Source organism: Ascaphus truei, chromosome 18 (assembly GCF_040206685.1).
Source record: "Ascaphus truei isolate aAscTru1 chromosome 18, aAscTru1.hap1, whole genome shotgun sequence".
Taxonomy (NCBI): Eukaryota; Metazoa; Chordata; class Amphibia; order Anura; family Ascaphidae; genus Ascaphus; species Ascaphus truei.
Window position 1 is genome coordinate 14472798 of NC_134500.1, and position 15536 is coordinate 14488333.

At 43.3% G+C, this 15536-nt stretch overlaps 1 protein-coding gene across 7 annotated transcripts in view; it reads right to left on the minus strand.

Annotated features, from left to right (window-relative positions):
- Positions 1–15536, minus strand: part of SLC12A1 (solute carrier family 12 member 1) — a 90920-nt gene that overhangs the window by 42262 nt on the left and 33122 nt on the right. For 4 of the 7 annotated variants that reach the window (XR_012788911.1, XM_075575652.1, XM_075575653.1 and 1 more), the window contains 6 exons: positions 15085–15210; positions 14864–14939; positions 8345–8440; positions 7103–7198; positions 5492–5631; positions 277–387 (listed from right to left, as the gene is read on the minus strand). Coding sequence is in view for 6 of the 7 variants with exons in the window: in XM_075575652.1 (XP_075431767.1) it covers positions 277–387; positions 5492–5631; positions 7103–7198; positions 8345–8440; positions 14864–14939; positions 15085–15210 (645 nt within the window). In the remaining variant the exon portion in view is untranslated. The remainder of the gene's footprint in view (positions 1–276; positions 388–5491; positions 5632–7102; positions 7199–8344; positions 8441–14863; positions 14940–15084; positions 15211–15536) is intronic. The other 3 variants (XM_075575654.1, XM_075575655.1, XM_075575656.1) reach the window with 3 other exon arrangements.

Here is a 15536-nt window from a genome sequence, read left to right on the forward strand (position 1 = left end):
TTAAATATATTTAATCTGATTGATGCCCTTTTAAATTGAAATTCAGACCACTATAAAACATACTGTATAAAAGCATTCATATCTATTCATAATACCGTAAGAAATTGAATAACTGGACGCCTCTACTTCACTACGCAAATGAATACTGTGCTACACAAATAGCCAAATAGTTGATATAATCCATAACAATGTCGGAATATTGTGGAATATAGTCGAATGCTATACCATCTTTATTGTGTGATAGTGTAATAGTTGTTTTACATTTGAATACCATACCTTAGCTTCCCATTCCATACCAGCTACAGAAATGCTGAGGAGCAGGACCACTGTAATGGCGCCTACTATCCTAATATCATTCATTTCGTCTACCATGATTGCATTATTGTCCTAGAGCAAAAGGAAACAAGGATTGTAGAAATACAAATCTTGGCGGTATAATTCAAGGAAAGTTGAATGTTGAGTGAAGCATCAGGTATCACTGCTTATAGGAGCAATCCAAGCAGAATGGTGTGTCAGGAGCTGAACCCCATTAATTTCAGCTCCGGGGTCCCCCTTGCTTCCAGAGATACTTACCCACGAAGGGGGTGCCGGTAACTCTCTGCTTTTTAAAGCTCCTGCATCACGTGGGCCAATAGGAAGTCACACCGGACAACACCACGGCTTCCTATTGGCCCACAAGGCGGGGGAGCTTTGACAAATGGCCATTATATGGTCCCTTCTAGTGGAGTGGCTATCGGCGCCCCCTACAGAGATAAGTATCTCGGGAAGCAGGAGGTCCCCGGAGCTGAAATTAATTAGGTTCAGCTCGGGAGACCTCCTGCTTCAATCCTGTTAAAAAAAATGTGCAAAAAAAAAAAACCAAGCACCCGAGCTTGAATTGCCTCCTTAGTTTCTTTGTTGAATGTATTGACATAACATAAACCAACATTGGACCAAAGCAGGTATTGTTCAGGGTAGAAATTCTAGGCTATAGATATGTATCCTGGTAGAAACCCTCTGCCGTAGACCATGCATGGGGCCAGAACCCTGGTCTATGTTACTTTAGCAAATTGAACTAAAAGAAGCATGAAGCTTTATTAAAAATGTGTTTATTCCATTGGAAAGTCACTGGAACGTCCATGCATTATGGGTCCCATAAACAAAATACATACTATGGCCTTTGAGCTGGTAGAATAAGCGTGTGTTACAGAGCTATGCAGCAAACACTAATGTAATATTTCCAGAGTCATTTTATTATTTATCTATGTATCGAACGTATCGGAACCAGGTTTATGTGAGCAGTGTAAAGAAATGTGTTGCAAATTTATTTGACAATTGTCCAAAATGCTGCAATGAGACAAACAGAGTCTCGTTGTCGCTTGAGAGGGTACGGGTACCGTGATGCATACTGTACCTTTTATTGCATATAACGTTCAGACAAAACTATAAGGCACATAAATACTTTGTTTTACTAAGTGTACAGACATTGATTTCTACTAGAGGTAGAGCCGACAAGCTACACATAATGATGTGTGTCAGATACAGAATTGCAATGAAGACATTAAGCAAATGAAACCTGGCAAAGCCTCACAACAGGACTGACATCTGGATTATAAATCACAGAAAAGATAAAGTAATGATGCTCCACGCACAGGACAATATTTTGCAGCATTTTGTGAACTTTAACTATTAAACTGATATATCCTGTTGTATGTGACTAGAGAAGTTAGAGTTCCTCTTATTGAATGATGCATAATTGCACAGATATAACTAATATATCAGACATGAACTATATATATTTTAACTATAACCAACCCCACACTGTTGAGACCCATTAAGGTCGAAACAGCTGTCTGTGGGTGGGTTTACTGGCTATGCATCTTAACCCTGGCTGTGCTTAAAGCTGTGACCATGCAGCAAGCTTAAGCCTATAGGGTACCATGTTTAAAATGGGTTTGAAGCAAAAAGTGGCACTATGTGCTCATTTGCATGTCATTTCCCAGAATCCCTTGCTGCAGTGGAAGTGCTGTGCGCTGGGTGATAATGGTGAAAGGTGGGGTGCAAATAAGCATACAGTTATATTTCCATTTGCTATATATATAATATATCCGACATGAACTATAAATATGTACTTCGGTATTAGGTGATACCTTTTTTTATTTGGGCTAACAATTTATGTCATAGGACAAGCTTTTGAGAGTTCTCTCTTCCTCAGGTCACAATACTGGATTACAAAGGAATCTATGGCTAAAACAGAGGTTAGAGAAGCAGAAAAAAAACAGAGGTGTAGATAAGGTACAGTGAGAAAGGGATGTTAGAAGACATTGGAAGGGTAATAAAACGGTGACAAGGAACAGCATGGAGGGGGAAGGGGATGCTGTGGGGTGTGTGGGGGAAAGGTGTGGATAAGAACATTGGCAGAAAAGCAGGCAGGATAATTACAAACAATTGTGATAGTGTGTGAGAAACTCCATATCCGCATTAAGTCCTCTTGTTTTGGTGTCAAAGAGTCTTATCATTCTGAGTGCAAATGTTTTCCGTTCTTGGGTGCGTTTAAACGTTCCATTGAGGATTTTGATTTTTAAATAATTTATGGAATGATCTGGTTGTGAGAAATGATGTTCCACAGGTGAGCAGTATCTTCCTTCTTTGTGGTGTTGTATAGAGTGCCTGTGCATATTCATTCTGCCTTGAAGTTTTGGGCTGGTTTCCCCAATGTAGCATCCTTGGTCACATTTGTTACATTGAATCATATACACCACATTCCTGGATGTGCAGCAGTATGATCCTTTAACATTGAGTGTTCCGTGGCTGTGACTGTCTGTGGGATCTTGGCATATATGTTTGCAGAGTTTGCAACGTGTGTTGTTGCACGGATTTGTGCCATTATCAGTGTCTTTAAGTTCGTTCGGAAGTTTTCTGTTGACTAATTTCTGTTTGAGGTTTGGTGGTTGCCGGAACGCAAGAATGAGAGGTTTGGGGAAGATTTCTTTTAATGTCACATCCTCTGCCAGCATGGGTTGCAGATCTTTGATTATGTTTCGTATTTGTATTTTGTATTTTTGGTAGGGTTGTATGTGGCCACTAGTGGTATGCGTGTGGTAGGTGTAAGGAATCAGGGAGCGCGTCCCCCGCGGAGAGCACCCTCCTTACCTGCAGCCTCAAGAAGCTCCGCTGACATCACCACGCGCGCGTGTGCACGGAGAGGTACTCATGAAATCACAGGGACTGGCCCCGCCTCCCATTCACATCACGTGACGGCGCCGCGTGGCACGCGCACGTGACGCGTGTGCACCGCTCCCTAGCTGCGTGTCAACATCCACGATCACCTAATCACTCCCACCTATCCCTGCCTCTGCTGAGGTCGCACCTCCGCTCCTCCCCTCTGTTTGATTGGATCTCTTCCCTTTATATGCTCAGCTTTGCCACTTGCACTTTGGCTGAGCATAGTTCTTTGTAGCCTTGCTGTTCCTACGTTCCCAGCTTTGCCTTGCCTTGTCCTGCCTTATCTTGTTTACAGTTTGACTTCCAGTGTACCGACCCGGCTTGACCCTTTGACTCCACTTCTCTGGACTACTGACCCTGGCTTACCTCTGACCTTCCGCATCTCTCCAACCCTGACCACGACACCCAGACATCAAATATTATACTGTCTCCTACCCTCGACCTCGGCAAGTATCAAGACTCTCCTTATGTCTCCAACCCAAACACGGCTGCCTTGACCATCCACTCTCCAGACGTGCCCTAGTTGCTGTGGGTGGCGTTTATACTCTTCCCACCTCAGTACCGGGGCCCCGCCTTGTTGGAAGTGAGCACAAGCGTTACAGTAGTTTCTCTCTGTCTGTATTGTAGCAGGTGTTCCCGTGGGGCTTTTAGTGCAGATGTAATAGTTCTGGCAATAGTCTTTGGCTTCCCTTCTGTCTGAACGATTCGGACAGGGTTGTGAGATGTCTGTTTCTGCCTTCAGTGTCTATCGCAACTGGACTAGCAAGGCTATTTCCGTTTTATATATGTATATATAGTTGTAGAGGTATCTGTACCTTGTTAGCCGAGCTTAATAATCAAAAACAAATAGTCAATACAGTTCCATGTGAGCTCACCTTAGTGTGAAGAAACGCGTTGGGAGTGTTAGTGCGAGCTACTGACATTTGTTACCACACATCCATACCTTGGATCCTGCTGGGACTCTGTGACGCTGCCACACATCGGAGAACTATCCCCCCCCCTTCCCCCCCTAAGGTCCCAATACCATTTCCTCCCATCCGGAGTTGCTGTGTTAAGCGGTGTACTTCCGGGTCACATCGGGAGAGGTTGCGCAATCTCTGAGGCCCCTGCTGGACGGCGGCTCAGAGGGGCTGGGACGACACGAGGGATAAGAGGCGTGTGAGCAGAGCGGGGTCATCCGGCGGTTGGCGAATGAGTATACTCATTACATGCTTGTTTTTCACATTTGTTTGTGAGTTTAAATTTGTTGGACTTTTTATTGGATTATTAAATGTGTATTTTTCATATTACACTAGGATCGGGCGCTTTCTTTCTTCTCGTTTTGTAGATCTACTGGGAGGTCGTTGGTTCCTTACAGAAAGCAGCCGGTATCCAGATTAGTGGGCCCTCATCATTATTCTTGTGTATTTCAACAGGACTATTTCTTTTTTATGTTTTTTTATAGATTTTAATTTAAATTTTTCCTCTATTGTGTTTTGGTTGTCTGCATATTTTTATTCATTCAATACTTTGGACATTAAATCATTAGCTCACACTGTTTATTTATTTAATTGCATTTTTTATTATTTATTTTTTAATTATTAATTTTTGTTTATATATTCATTTATATTTGTGTGTTATTCATATATCCAGATCACTACTACTGAGATCGATTTAATGATCTATTTTTAGGAGTTCATTATCACTTACGAATATCATGATAGTTGAGACAGACACCTGAGGGGCGCAGTCTTTTTGTTTGTTTAATTGTATATATATATATATATATATATATATATATATATATATATATATATATATATATATATAAAACTAATATATCAGGCATGAATTATATATATTTTAACATTTTAAATAAATATATATATATACAGTATATATATATATATATATATATATATAATCAAAAAAATAAATAGATGATACCGTTCTGTGGCTAACGAAATGCTTTTATTTGTGCGAGCAAATATAAAAGCATTTCGTTAGCCACAGAACGGTATCATCTATTTATTTTTTTGATTATTGAAGCTCGGCTAACACGGTACTGATACCTCTACATATATATATATATATATATATATATATATATAGTCACGTATTACTGCTGTGAAGCGCTATGCACATTAATGGCGCTATATAAATAAAGACATACATACATACATATATATATATCAGACATTAACTATATATTTTTTCACTGATTGAGCATATATCTTTTATACATTATTCATGTTTCCAAGGTTCAGTGTTTCAATACATTTCAGTATCTCACATTCAGCATATTTACCTTCAGAAGCTCCACGACTGTTTCAGAAAACCCAACCACATACATGGCAACTGCGACCGCATTGGCAAAGGCAAAGATCAGTCCAATAGATCCACCAAACTCGGGCCCCAGACTTCTCGATATGAGATAATATGCTCCACCTATGTAAAGACATTTTTTGCTTCACATTTTACATAGATAAGTGTGTAAACGGAATGTTGTTCATGTCGTTTACCAATGGCTAATGTTTAAAGCAGGGGTCTCAAACTCAGTCCACAAGGGCCACCAACAGACCAGGTTTTATGGATATCCTTATGGAGAGGGTTGGGGTTCCTTACAATGCATCTGATCTCAGCCGCGCTATTAGAGAGGGTTGGGGTTCCTTACAATGCATCTGATCTCAGATGCACTATTAGAGAAGGTTGGGGTTCCTTACAATGCATCTGATCTCAGACGCGCTCTTATAGAGGGTTGGGGTTCTTTACAATGCATCTGATCTCAGACGCACTATTAGAGAGGGTTGGGGTTCCTTACAATGCATCTGATCTCAGACGCGCTATTAGAGAGGGTTGGGTTTCCTTACAATGTATCTGATCTCAGACGCGCTATTAGAAAGGGTTGCGGTTCTGCAGAATTTCACAGTATAATGATAGGGTTCCTTCACCAAAAAAAAGGTTGAAAAACACTGGTGTAGATGTATAGTATTGTATATATGAATGTGTTTAAAGTTTAATGGAATTACTCCACTATGTGGACATGTGTGGCATTAGGTTTTGAAACCTAGCTTGGAAATAACTCATTTTTATTTTCTGTCTTTTATATTTTTTATACCCTATCCTTTTAGGTATCTTAACCCCAAAAGTGCCAGATTTAAGACCAAGGAATTTTTGGTAAGTGCTCACAAATATTTTGAAATGTGGTACTTGCTGGGGAATAATAATAAAATACTGCTACAATGTGTCCTACATTGTGCAATAACACAATGTAAAGATGTCTTGCACCTGGGAAAAGCAACCCTAAACAATAATGCATATAAAGTGATGGACTGATTTGGACTTACCTTCTCTCTCATAGCTATGGTGATATTTAGTCCTCCGAAGTGAAGTAGGGCGTTAACATAATACCAACCAACACATACACAGAGATAGCTTTTGCTAATGCCAACGTATTTAAACTATTACAACTGGGGTGCTCAACTCCAGTCTTCCAGAGCCCCCAACAGATCATGGCTTTTAGGATATCCCTGCTTCAGGGTGGCCACAGACTGAGCCACCTGTGCAGAAGCAGGGCCTGATTGATCCACCTGTGCTGAAGCTGGGGTATCCTTAAAATCTGACCTGAGAGGGGGTATTGAGGACTGGAGTTTAGGACCACTGTGTTAGAAGATAGCATATAAGGCGGTCACATTTTTTTATAACCCTTATCTCCAGAGGGTTTCAGCAAGGGTCAATATGGCCCGGAAACATTGCCTCCTACAGGATTTGGACATCATCATACTGACCTCCGTTATTGAGCGTTGGTATTTATTCTGGCCGTTTCTGCTTTGCTCTTCTTTTGATTCACGGTGCTGGAGTTTGGACCCTTACTTACACATTTGCTTTATTATGGTAAATGGGAGTGGAAAGAACTTACCGCCTCTAACAACGCCATTCGTGCATATCGCTGACATAGAAAGACACGTGAGAGAGGTTACAACCACACTCAGGGAAATGAGAATAACTCCAAGACCTGAAAATAGCAAAAAAAAAGACTTGACAATTACCTGCACAGGTACTCAGACCATGAGAACTGGTCTTCCACAGTCGGAGCTCTAATGCCATTGGACCCATGAACCTCCTGAAATGCTCTGGATGGTTAGATTAGATATGGGGTGGCCCCACTCCAGTCCTCAAGGGCCACCAACAGCTCAGGTTTTCAGGCTCTCCCTGCTTCAGCGCAGGTGGCTCAATCAGTGGCTCAGTCAACGACGCCACCTGCGCTGAAGCAGGGAAAACCTGACTTGTTGGTGGCCCTTGAGGACTGGAGTTGGCCACCCCTGGATTAGATCATGTACATTGTTCCACAAAGAGATTAAAACAAATCAAATATACCTGCTAATGCAACACCTACCGTGCTAAAAATGTTGACTCAGCGCCTAAAATGTTCTTGATTTACCATTCATCTTTGAAATGCTTTACAATTAGACAAGTTACACAGTGCACCAGAAATGCACCAAGGTTCCTAAAGTACAGATGCAGCAGACGTTATTACCCAGTCAACATGATGCGATGTGTTGATGCTACCATATTACCCTGTTTTACCGCGAGCGCCATTGAAAACCATGGTTATGCATTCGTCATCTGCTTAACGCATGGGATATTTATGGCGTTATTGATGGCGTTATTTATGGTGTTATACTGCAATAAGAACATCTGCCACATCTGTTCGCTGAGCAAAAAAATAATAATTGCGCATGTATTAAAAAGATCTCATTGTGATACAACCAGCGGGGCTGAATGTACAGCTACTAGCACCATTCATTTGGTCCATCCAGGTAAACAAGGCCTGAAATGTTCTGAACAAACGTTACGTCAATTTGAGTTGTTAGCAGTTGTAGTTTGCTGTATGTGAAATCCACCTTACACTAATCGTCCACGTTCCAGCCACCTGAAATGTACTTTGTAATCAATTAAAGTACTATTGAAATTGTTATATATATGTATATACATACACATACAAGCAGATAATTACCTTGGTTAATTGGCATTACTTTGTGCCATTTGGTCTCCAAAATCCTGTAGACACAATGACTTTCCAGAACTGAGTACAAATTGGAAAACAAATACTGTACCTATCCATGCAGTCTTGGTAGCTTAAATAACCTAAACATTTTACCTCCACGGACATAGCCGTTGGTTGCAATTGCAGAAGTTGACAACCCAGTAATTGAGGTAACCATGGTGGCAAGCAAAATTATGACAACTCCCAGACCTGTCAGCAATAAAAAAAGAAATGTCATATTTTACATATGCATCGTGTCTTATAGTGGAGCTTTCAGAACAACATCACAGTCTTGGATCCAGAACTTTAGTGCTGGAAGAAAAAATACTCCGGACTTAAGTGACTTCACATGGTAACCCTGTCACCAAAGCTCTTCTTACGGATGTGCTATAAAGGTCTAAACCGTTCCTCTTGTAGATCCTCAAATAAGTGACCTGGAAGAAAAGACCTAAATACCGACTGAGATGGAAGTGTCCAGTCCTTCAAGTCTGAATAACCTGAAATAAATTCTTCTTTCTTTCTCCTCTCCTCTTTGTGTCTTCCAGTCGATGCTAAAAAAAAGCCTCTAGCAAGCCAAATATTTGATTACCTTTAAAATAATGAGATTCTGAACTGACATCGACCTTTAGAATGTTTCAGGGCTCATATTTTAATTACCTCCTCTGACATATCCATTTGTGGCAATTGCCGAGGTGGACAGACCAGTTATAGCAGTAACTGTCACAGCTAACCCGATGATAATGACACCGAGACCTCAGTGGAAAGAGAAGAATACATTCTGTTAACTCTTCAAACATCTTTTAAATGTCTCCTGCTCTCGTCTTCCACCAATAACACCTCTATAGACTTTAAAGTTTTACAAGTAAAAAGTGCTTGAGCACTTCAAACCTGGATGGGGCATTAACATCCTGCTACCAAGTACTTTCCAAAACCCTCAAACGCGGAAAGGGGCAAGATATGATCTGACAATTATAGTACTAATCATTGTTTAAGTTCTTTTTTAGTATATATTATTTTTAAATCGCTCAGCTGCAGAGCTCGTGCAAAACTGCCACAAAACAGATGCATGAAATTTATCAAAAAGGAGAAAAAAACAAACACTAATTTAAAGCAGCAGTTCAAGCAATATCCTACATGTGTGTGTTTAAAAATAAAAATAAAAAATCAGTTCTGTACTATGAGAAAATACTTGTAGCATTAAAAAAAATGTTTTAAAGACATTTTTAATGTTTCTAATGTAGGAAGAATTTCCAAAGTGACAGCCCCCTTCCCCTTCTGATAGGCTCTGACTCTTTAGCCCCGCCCTCTCTCTAGCAGTGCGCCAGTCAATCATATTCCAGGGCTACATTGCCCACAATGCTGTGCAAGAACTGAATTATATAACCCTGAGCAAGCGATCGATTACAGGAGAACAGATCTGCAGTTTAGCTAATCCCTGGTCAGTGTGCAGATTGTATTGATGCACATACTAAATGGGAAAAAATATATATATATTTTTTTTTTTAAAAACGGCAGCTTGAACTGCAGCTTTAAATGGGAGTCTTTCTACAATAACCAATACGTTTTTTTCCTAGCTTGCTGCCACCTGGCAAGCGCTAAAGCCACTTAAAAGGTTTTTATTCAATGGCTTCATTTTTTATGTTTATATTCCGTTTCAGGGAAGCGCAATCTTTTTCCCCTGCGCACCCCTGCCGGCTGTCCTCCTCTCCACGCGCCCCCCTCCCCCTGGTTCCCGGCGCCTGGGCGTCATGATGTCACGATGCCATAGCAACGCGACGTCACATGACCACGCCGCGTTGCCATGGCGACGCATCTCCAAATGCTGGCTGAACAAGGTAAGTAAGGTTTACAGTGGGCTTCGCCGCTTCCCCGACACTTCATTTAAGTGCCTTCGGGAAGCGCGCGGGGGCTCTGTAAACCCCGCGCCCCCAAGTTTGCGCACCGCTGCCCTATTTAATGGTTGCTTGAAACATTGCACGATTGCTATTAAATACAGTAGTAGTGGTACGTTATTGGATCGAGGGAGATTTACAATGGTTATTTAGATAAGAACAGTTCCTTTAGCTTTATATTTAACTGAATATAAAGATAAAAATATATATTTGAAAAACATATTTCTTCAAAAGAAATGGAATTCTGTGTTTCTAAATTAAAGAAAATAGTAACATCCAGTGTTGTATTGTGGCCTCCAAGCCATCAAACTTATATCTGAAAGTGACTGTCACAATCTAGAAGAAAGCTAGTCATTTTTATACAGGACTAGCTGAGAGACCCGGCGTTGCCCGTGAGTTAAATTTCCCGCTAGGAAAAGGTGGGGGGAGGGACAGTGGACAGGAGGAGGGGAGGGACGGGGACAGTGGACAGGAGGGGATGGGGACAGTGGACAGGAGGGGACGGGGACAGTGAACAGGAGGGGACAGGGAGAGTGGACAGGAGGGGACGGGGACAGTGGACAGGAGGGGACGAGGACAGTGGACAGGAGGGACAGGGACAGTGGACAGGAGGGACAGGGACAGTGGACAGGAGGGATGACGGGCAGTGGACAGGAGGGGGGGGCAGTGGACATGAAGGGGGGAGGGGGACAGTGGACAGGAGGGGGGGACAGTGGACAGGAGGGGGGAGGACAGTGGACAGGAGGGGGGGGAAGTGAACAGGAGGGGGGGGCAGTGGACAGGAGGGGGGGGGCAGTGGACAGGAAGGGGGGTGGGTTTCTTAAAATTTACGGGTCCCTCCTCTCCACTCCCCCTGTATGTTTCTCCGCTCCCCCCTCTCTCTCTGCTCCTGCCCCCCGCCCCCCATGCGTAGCTCCGGTCCCCACCCTAGAGTGTCTGACACACACACAGTGTGCCACACACACACATACTGTGTCCCACACACACACACAGTGTGTCCACACACACACACACAGTGTGACACACACACACACACACACACACACACACACACACACACACACACACACACACACACACAGTGTGTCCCACACACACACACACACCCAGTGTCACACACACACAGTGTAACACACACACACAGTGTAACACACAGTGTCACACACACACAGTGACACACACACAGTGAGACACACACACACAGTGAGACACACACACACACGTATGTCACCTCTCCTTCCGGCCGCCGCCATCTTAGTTACTCCGCGAGGGAGGAAGGGGGTCCTTCCGGCCGCCGCCATCTTAGGCGCCGCGTGGCAGCTCAGGCTGCCCGCCCACTGCCTGTCCCCCCGCCGGGGAGGGAGGTGAGTGGAGCGGGAGGGAGATGAGTGGAGTGGGAGGGAGATGAGTGGAGCGGGAGGGAGGTGAGTGGAGCGGGAGGGAGGTGAGTGGAGCGGGAGGGAAGTGAGTGGAGCGGGAGGGAGGTGAGTGGAGCGGGAGGGAGGTGAGTGGAGCGGGAGGGAGTGGAGCAGGAGGGAGTGGAGCGGGAGGGAGCAGGAGGGAGGTGAGTGGAGCGGGAGGGAGTGGAGCGGGAGGTGAGTGGAGTGGGAGGGAGTGGAGCGGGAGGGAGTGGAGTGGGAGGGAGGTGAGTGGAGCGGGAGGGAGTGGAGCGGGAGGGAGGTGAGTGGAGCGGGAGGGAGGTGAGTGGAGCGGGAGGGAGTGGGAGGGAGGTGAGTGGAGCGGGAGGGAGTGGGAGGTGATGGAGCAGGAGGGAGGTGAGTGGAGCGGGAGGTGAGTGGAGTGGGAGGGAGTGGAGCGGGAGGGAGGTGAGTGGAGCGGGAGGGAGGCGAGTGGAGCGGAGAGTGGAGCGGAGGCGGGGAGGTGAGTGGAGCACCGGGGAGGGGGGGAGGTGAGTGTGATGGGGGGGGAGAGGAGAGAGAGAGAGGTGTGTGTATGTGTGTGTGTTGGACTTTGGCTCGTCACTCCGCCTCAGGCCAATGAGAGGTGTGCGGGGACGGGCGGGCCAAGGGACCAATGAGATTTCCCCTAGCGACACAGGAGATGCAGACAGGCATACAGTGCTTTCACTAATATAGTATAAGATAGTAAATAGAAATATCACTTGTGGTGCATTTGTATGTCTCAAGCAGGTCTGCAACCCTGCCTTTCTCCATTATCGTTTAGCTAACAGTGCTTCCACTGCAGCCAGGGATTCTGGGTAATGATATGCAAATGGGAACCCCCATTGTGACACTTTTTACTTCTTAATCCATTTTCATGTGGAATCGGATACAAATCAGTAGACAATCCTTTTTAAGCCCCACTACCAAAACATGGAAAATGAACAATTTAAGTTAATCCGACTATGCGTGGTCTTTTATGCCGTATTCTAAAATGATCTATTTTGATCAAATTATCATTGTTGGTTTATTTTATTTTCAAGACGTATAGTGAAGCAACATTAACGTTGGATACATGATTGCACAATAACACACCACGACTACCATGTACTGTTACATGACGTCGAAAAACTCAAACTACAATTCCAAAGAAAAACACACCACACCACTGAAAAGGCCAACTTTGTAGAAATGATCATAAAAATATGAAAACTTTCAACTTTTAAACACACGCGTGTCCAATACAAGTTGTAGAATTTATGAGAAAAAGTAAGGGACTTGAAATGGAATCCAACATTCACTTAGATTGTAAGCTCTCCGGGGCAGGGACTCCCGTTTCCCGATGTTACTTTTATGTCTGAAGCGCTTATTCCCACTATGCGTTATTTATATTATTATGTCCCGAGTATTGCTGCTGTGAAGCGCCATGTACATAAATGGCACTATATAAATAAAGATATACTGTAACATACATACATTTCACTGAAATTATTTCAATGAGAAAATGAAAGAGACATTACTTCAAAGTGTAAGCTGCTGGTGGCAATTCTCACACCGGGGAGTGAAGTAATACTCTTAAATGACCTAAATAAGTTACCAAACTGCCCTTAGAAAACTAATTGCGCATGAAACCCCCAAAGCAAAGAATTGGCAGGTTTCAAAGAGCACAATTTTTATGGAAGGGCACAGACGTGGCGGTGTCCCCGTGGCTGTAAGATTCTATTTGATATGCATCATAAAGTCACCTAGCAGGTATTTGTCAGGCATTGCATGTGCTGAAGTTTAGACCAATGGAAATGAGGGCTTTTAGATTCGTGTAACATTATTTGCCCTAGTAAGGAACACTTTTCCTACACCCTCAGAATGACCCTATTCTATGTGTGCATGCTAGCACGAGCTATTCTCATGAGGTGGAAGATGATGTTATAATTATAAGGTTCTTGTGGGAAGGAAAGTCTGCATTGATGGTGTGGATGAAATGTGCCAGATCCTCACACTGCGACTCATGTACAGAAGAATATTTCAGTATTTAAAGCAGCAGACCAAGCAATATCCTACATGTGTGTTTTTTTTTAACAATAAATCAGTTATGTACCATGAGAAAATACTTGTAGCTTAAAAAACAAAAACAAAAAAAAGAAACCTTGGGAATTAAATTTTTAATGTAGTATAATGTAACAAGCATTTTTTGTTTCTATAGCAACCATTTACAAAGTCACATCCCCTTCGGAAACAGGCTCTGGCACACCCTTTTTTTGAGCCCTGCCCTCTCTCTAGAAGTGCACCAATTGTATCTAGTGACTGCCTGGTCACATGATCTTCCCCATAGAACTTTGCATCTTTGGTCCTCTTCTGCTGCACTGACAGCCATTTAGTGAAACCCCCGAGCCTTATCTTCGCCGATCGATCACAGGAGAACAACTTAGCTAATTACTTATCATTGTGTGGATTGTATTGCTGCACATATTAAAGGGGAAAAAAAAATCCAAAATAAAAAAACAGCAGCTTGGACTGCTGCTTTAAAGTTGTATGAGGCTGCCGTATTTTTTGGGGGGGGAAATTACAACTTTTTGAAAAATTTTAGAGGCTCGAATCGTTTCTTTAGGTCACAGCTGGAGTAAGAGTTTAAATGAAAAGAAGCATATCATTTTGCATATATTTGCATATCTTCACCCGTTTCTGAGTAACTCGAACTGCTACTTTTCTTGTCAAGCTTTCAAAAAACAAAATAATCTGTGTTGTCTGTTTTGGGGTCTCGTCCAGTAAAGGTTAGTAAAGCTGTCTAAACCAAAGTGTTACATTCCTGTACAATGCCCTGTTAGGGCCTTTTTGACTGCTATTTAGGTTTAAAAACAGAACACATATTTAAGGAGCAATGTATGCAGTCCCCCCCCCCCCCCACACAGTTTTTAATACAGGATTGAGGCAGGGGGTCTCTGGACCTGAACCCCATTCATTTCAGCCCTCGGGAGCCCCTGGCTCCAGGAGATACTTCCCTCAGTAGGGGGCGCCGGGATCGCCCTGCAGTTTTCTGCAGTTTAAAGCTCCCGCGTCACATGGGCCAATAAGAAGCCGTACCTGATGACATCACAGCGTCCTATTGGCCCGTAGAGCCTGGGAGCTTTGAAAAGCAGCCACAATGTAAACCCTGGAGTGGCTACCGGCAACCCCTAAGGAACTAAGTACTCCGAAAGCAGGGGGTTCCCGGAGCTAAAATTAGCGGGGGTTCAGCTTCGGTGACCCCTGCTTCAATCCTGTATTTAAAACACTTAAAGACTAAAAAAAACATCTTGAATTGCCTCTTTAAGCTTAGAGGTAATAGTAAATAATTGAATGCATACCGATTCCAGCTTGGCCTACAATCCAGGAGAGTCGAATGAAAAGCATCACGCCCCATATATTTAGCATGCATCTGACCTGTGTTAGGAAAAGTAATCCAAATTCAGGTCAATATGAACCAACCATACGCAGACATAAGACAAATTCTGAAACTGTTTTGGGGCATTGACTGAACATGACAATACATTCGGAACCGGAGTATTTATTGATAGTTTGGACTCACCAGCACGCCTTTTATCCATCCAAATTTCACAAATCCGCCTTTTTCTTCTTCTTCCTCCTTGTTCGCTTCTTCGTCTCCCAAAACTCCATCTCCTTTGGCAACTGAACCGGGAGCCACTGCTACGTTCTACAGCCGAGAAAGACCCAAAGAGCCAGTGAGGGCATTACTGACTGTTACACACAAATATACTGAGTACATGAGGGATCTTCACCTGGCGCCTCACACGGGGCCTTGATGTGACCCTTGGACTCTCTGCTCCTGCTAATTTCATTCTAGTTGCTTAGGCAGCAATGTGCCGTTTTTCACAGTTAAACTCACTTGTACTGTGAGTAAAGGAATTGTAAATATATATATGGTGCAGATGTTATTCATGCTTGCAAAATGTTGAATGTATCTAAAATGACATTACAATAATCTTACTTTTACGTCTAAATGTTTTCTGACCTAGCCCC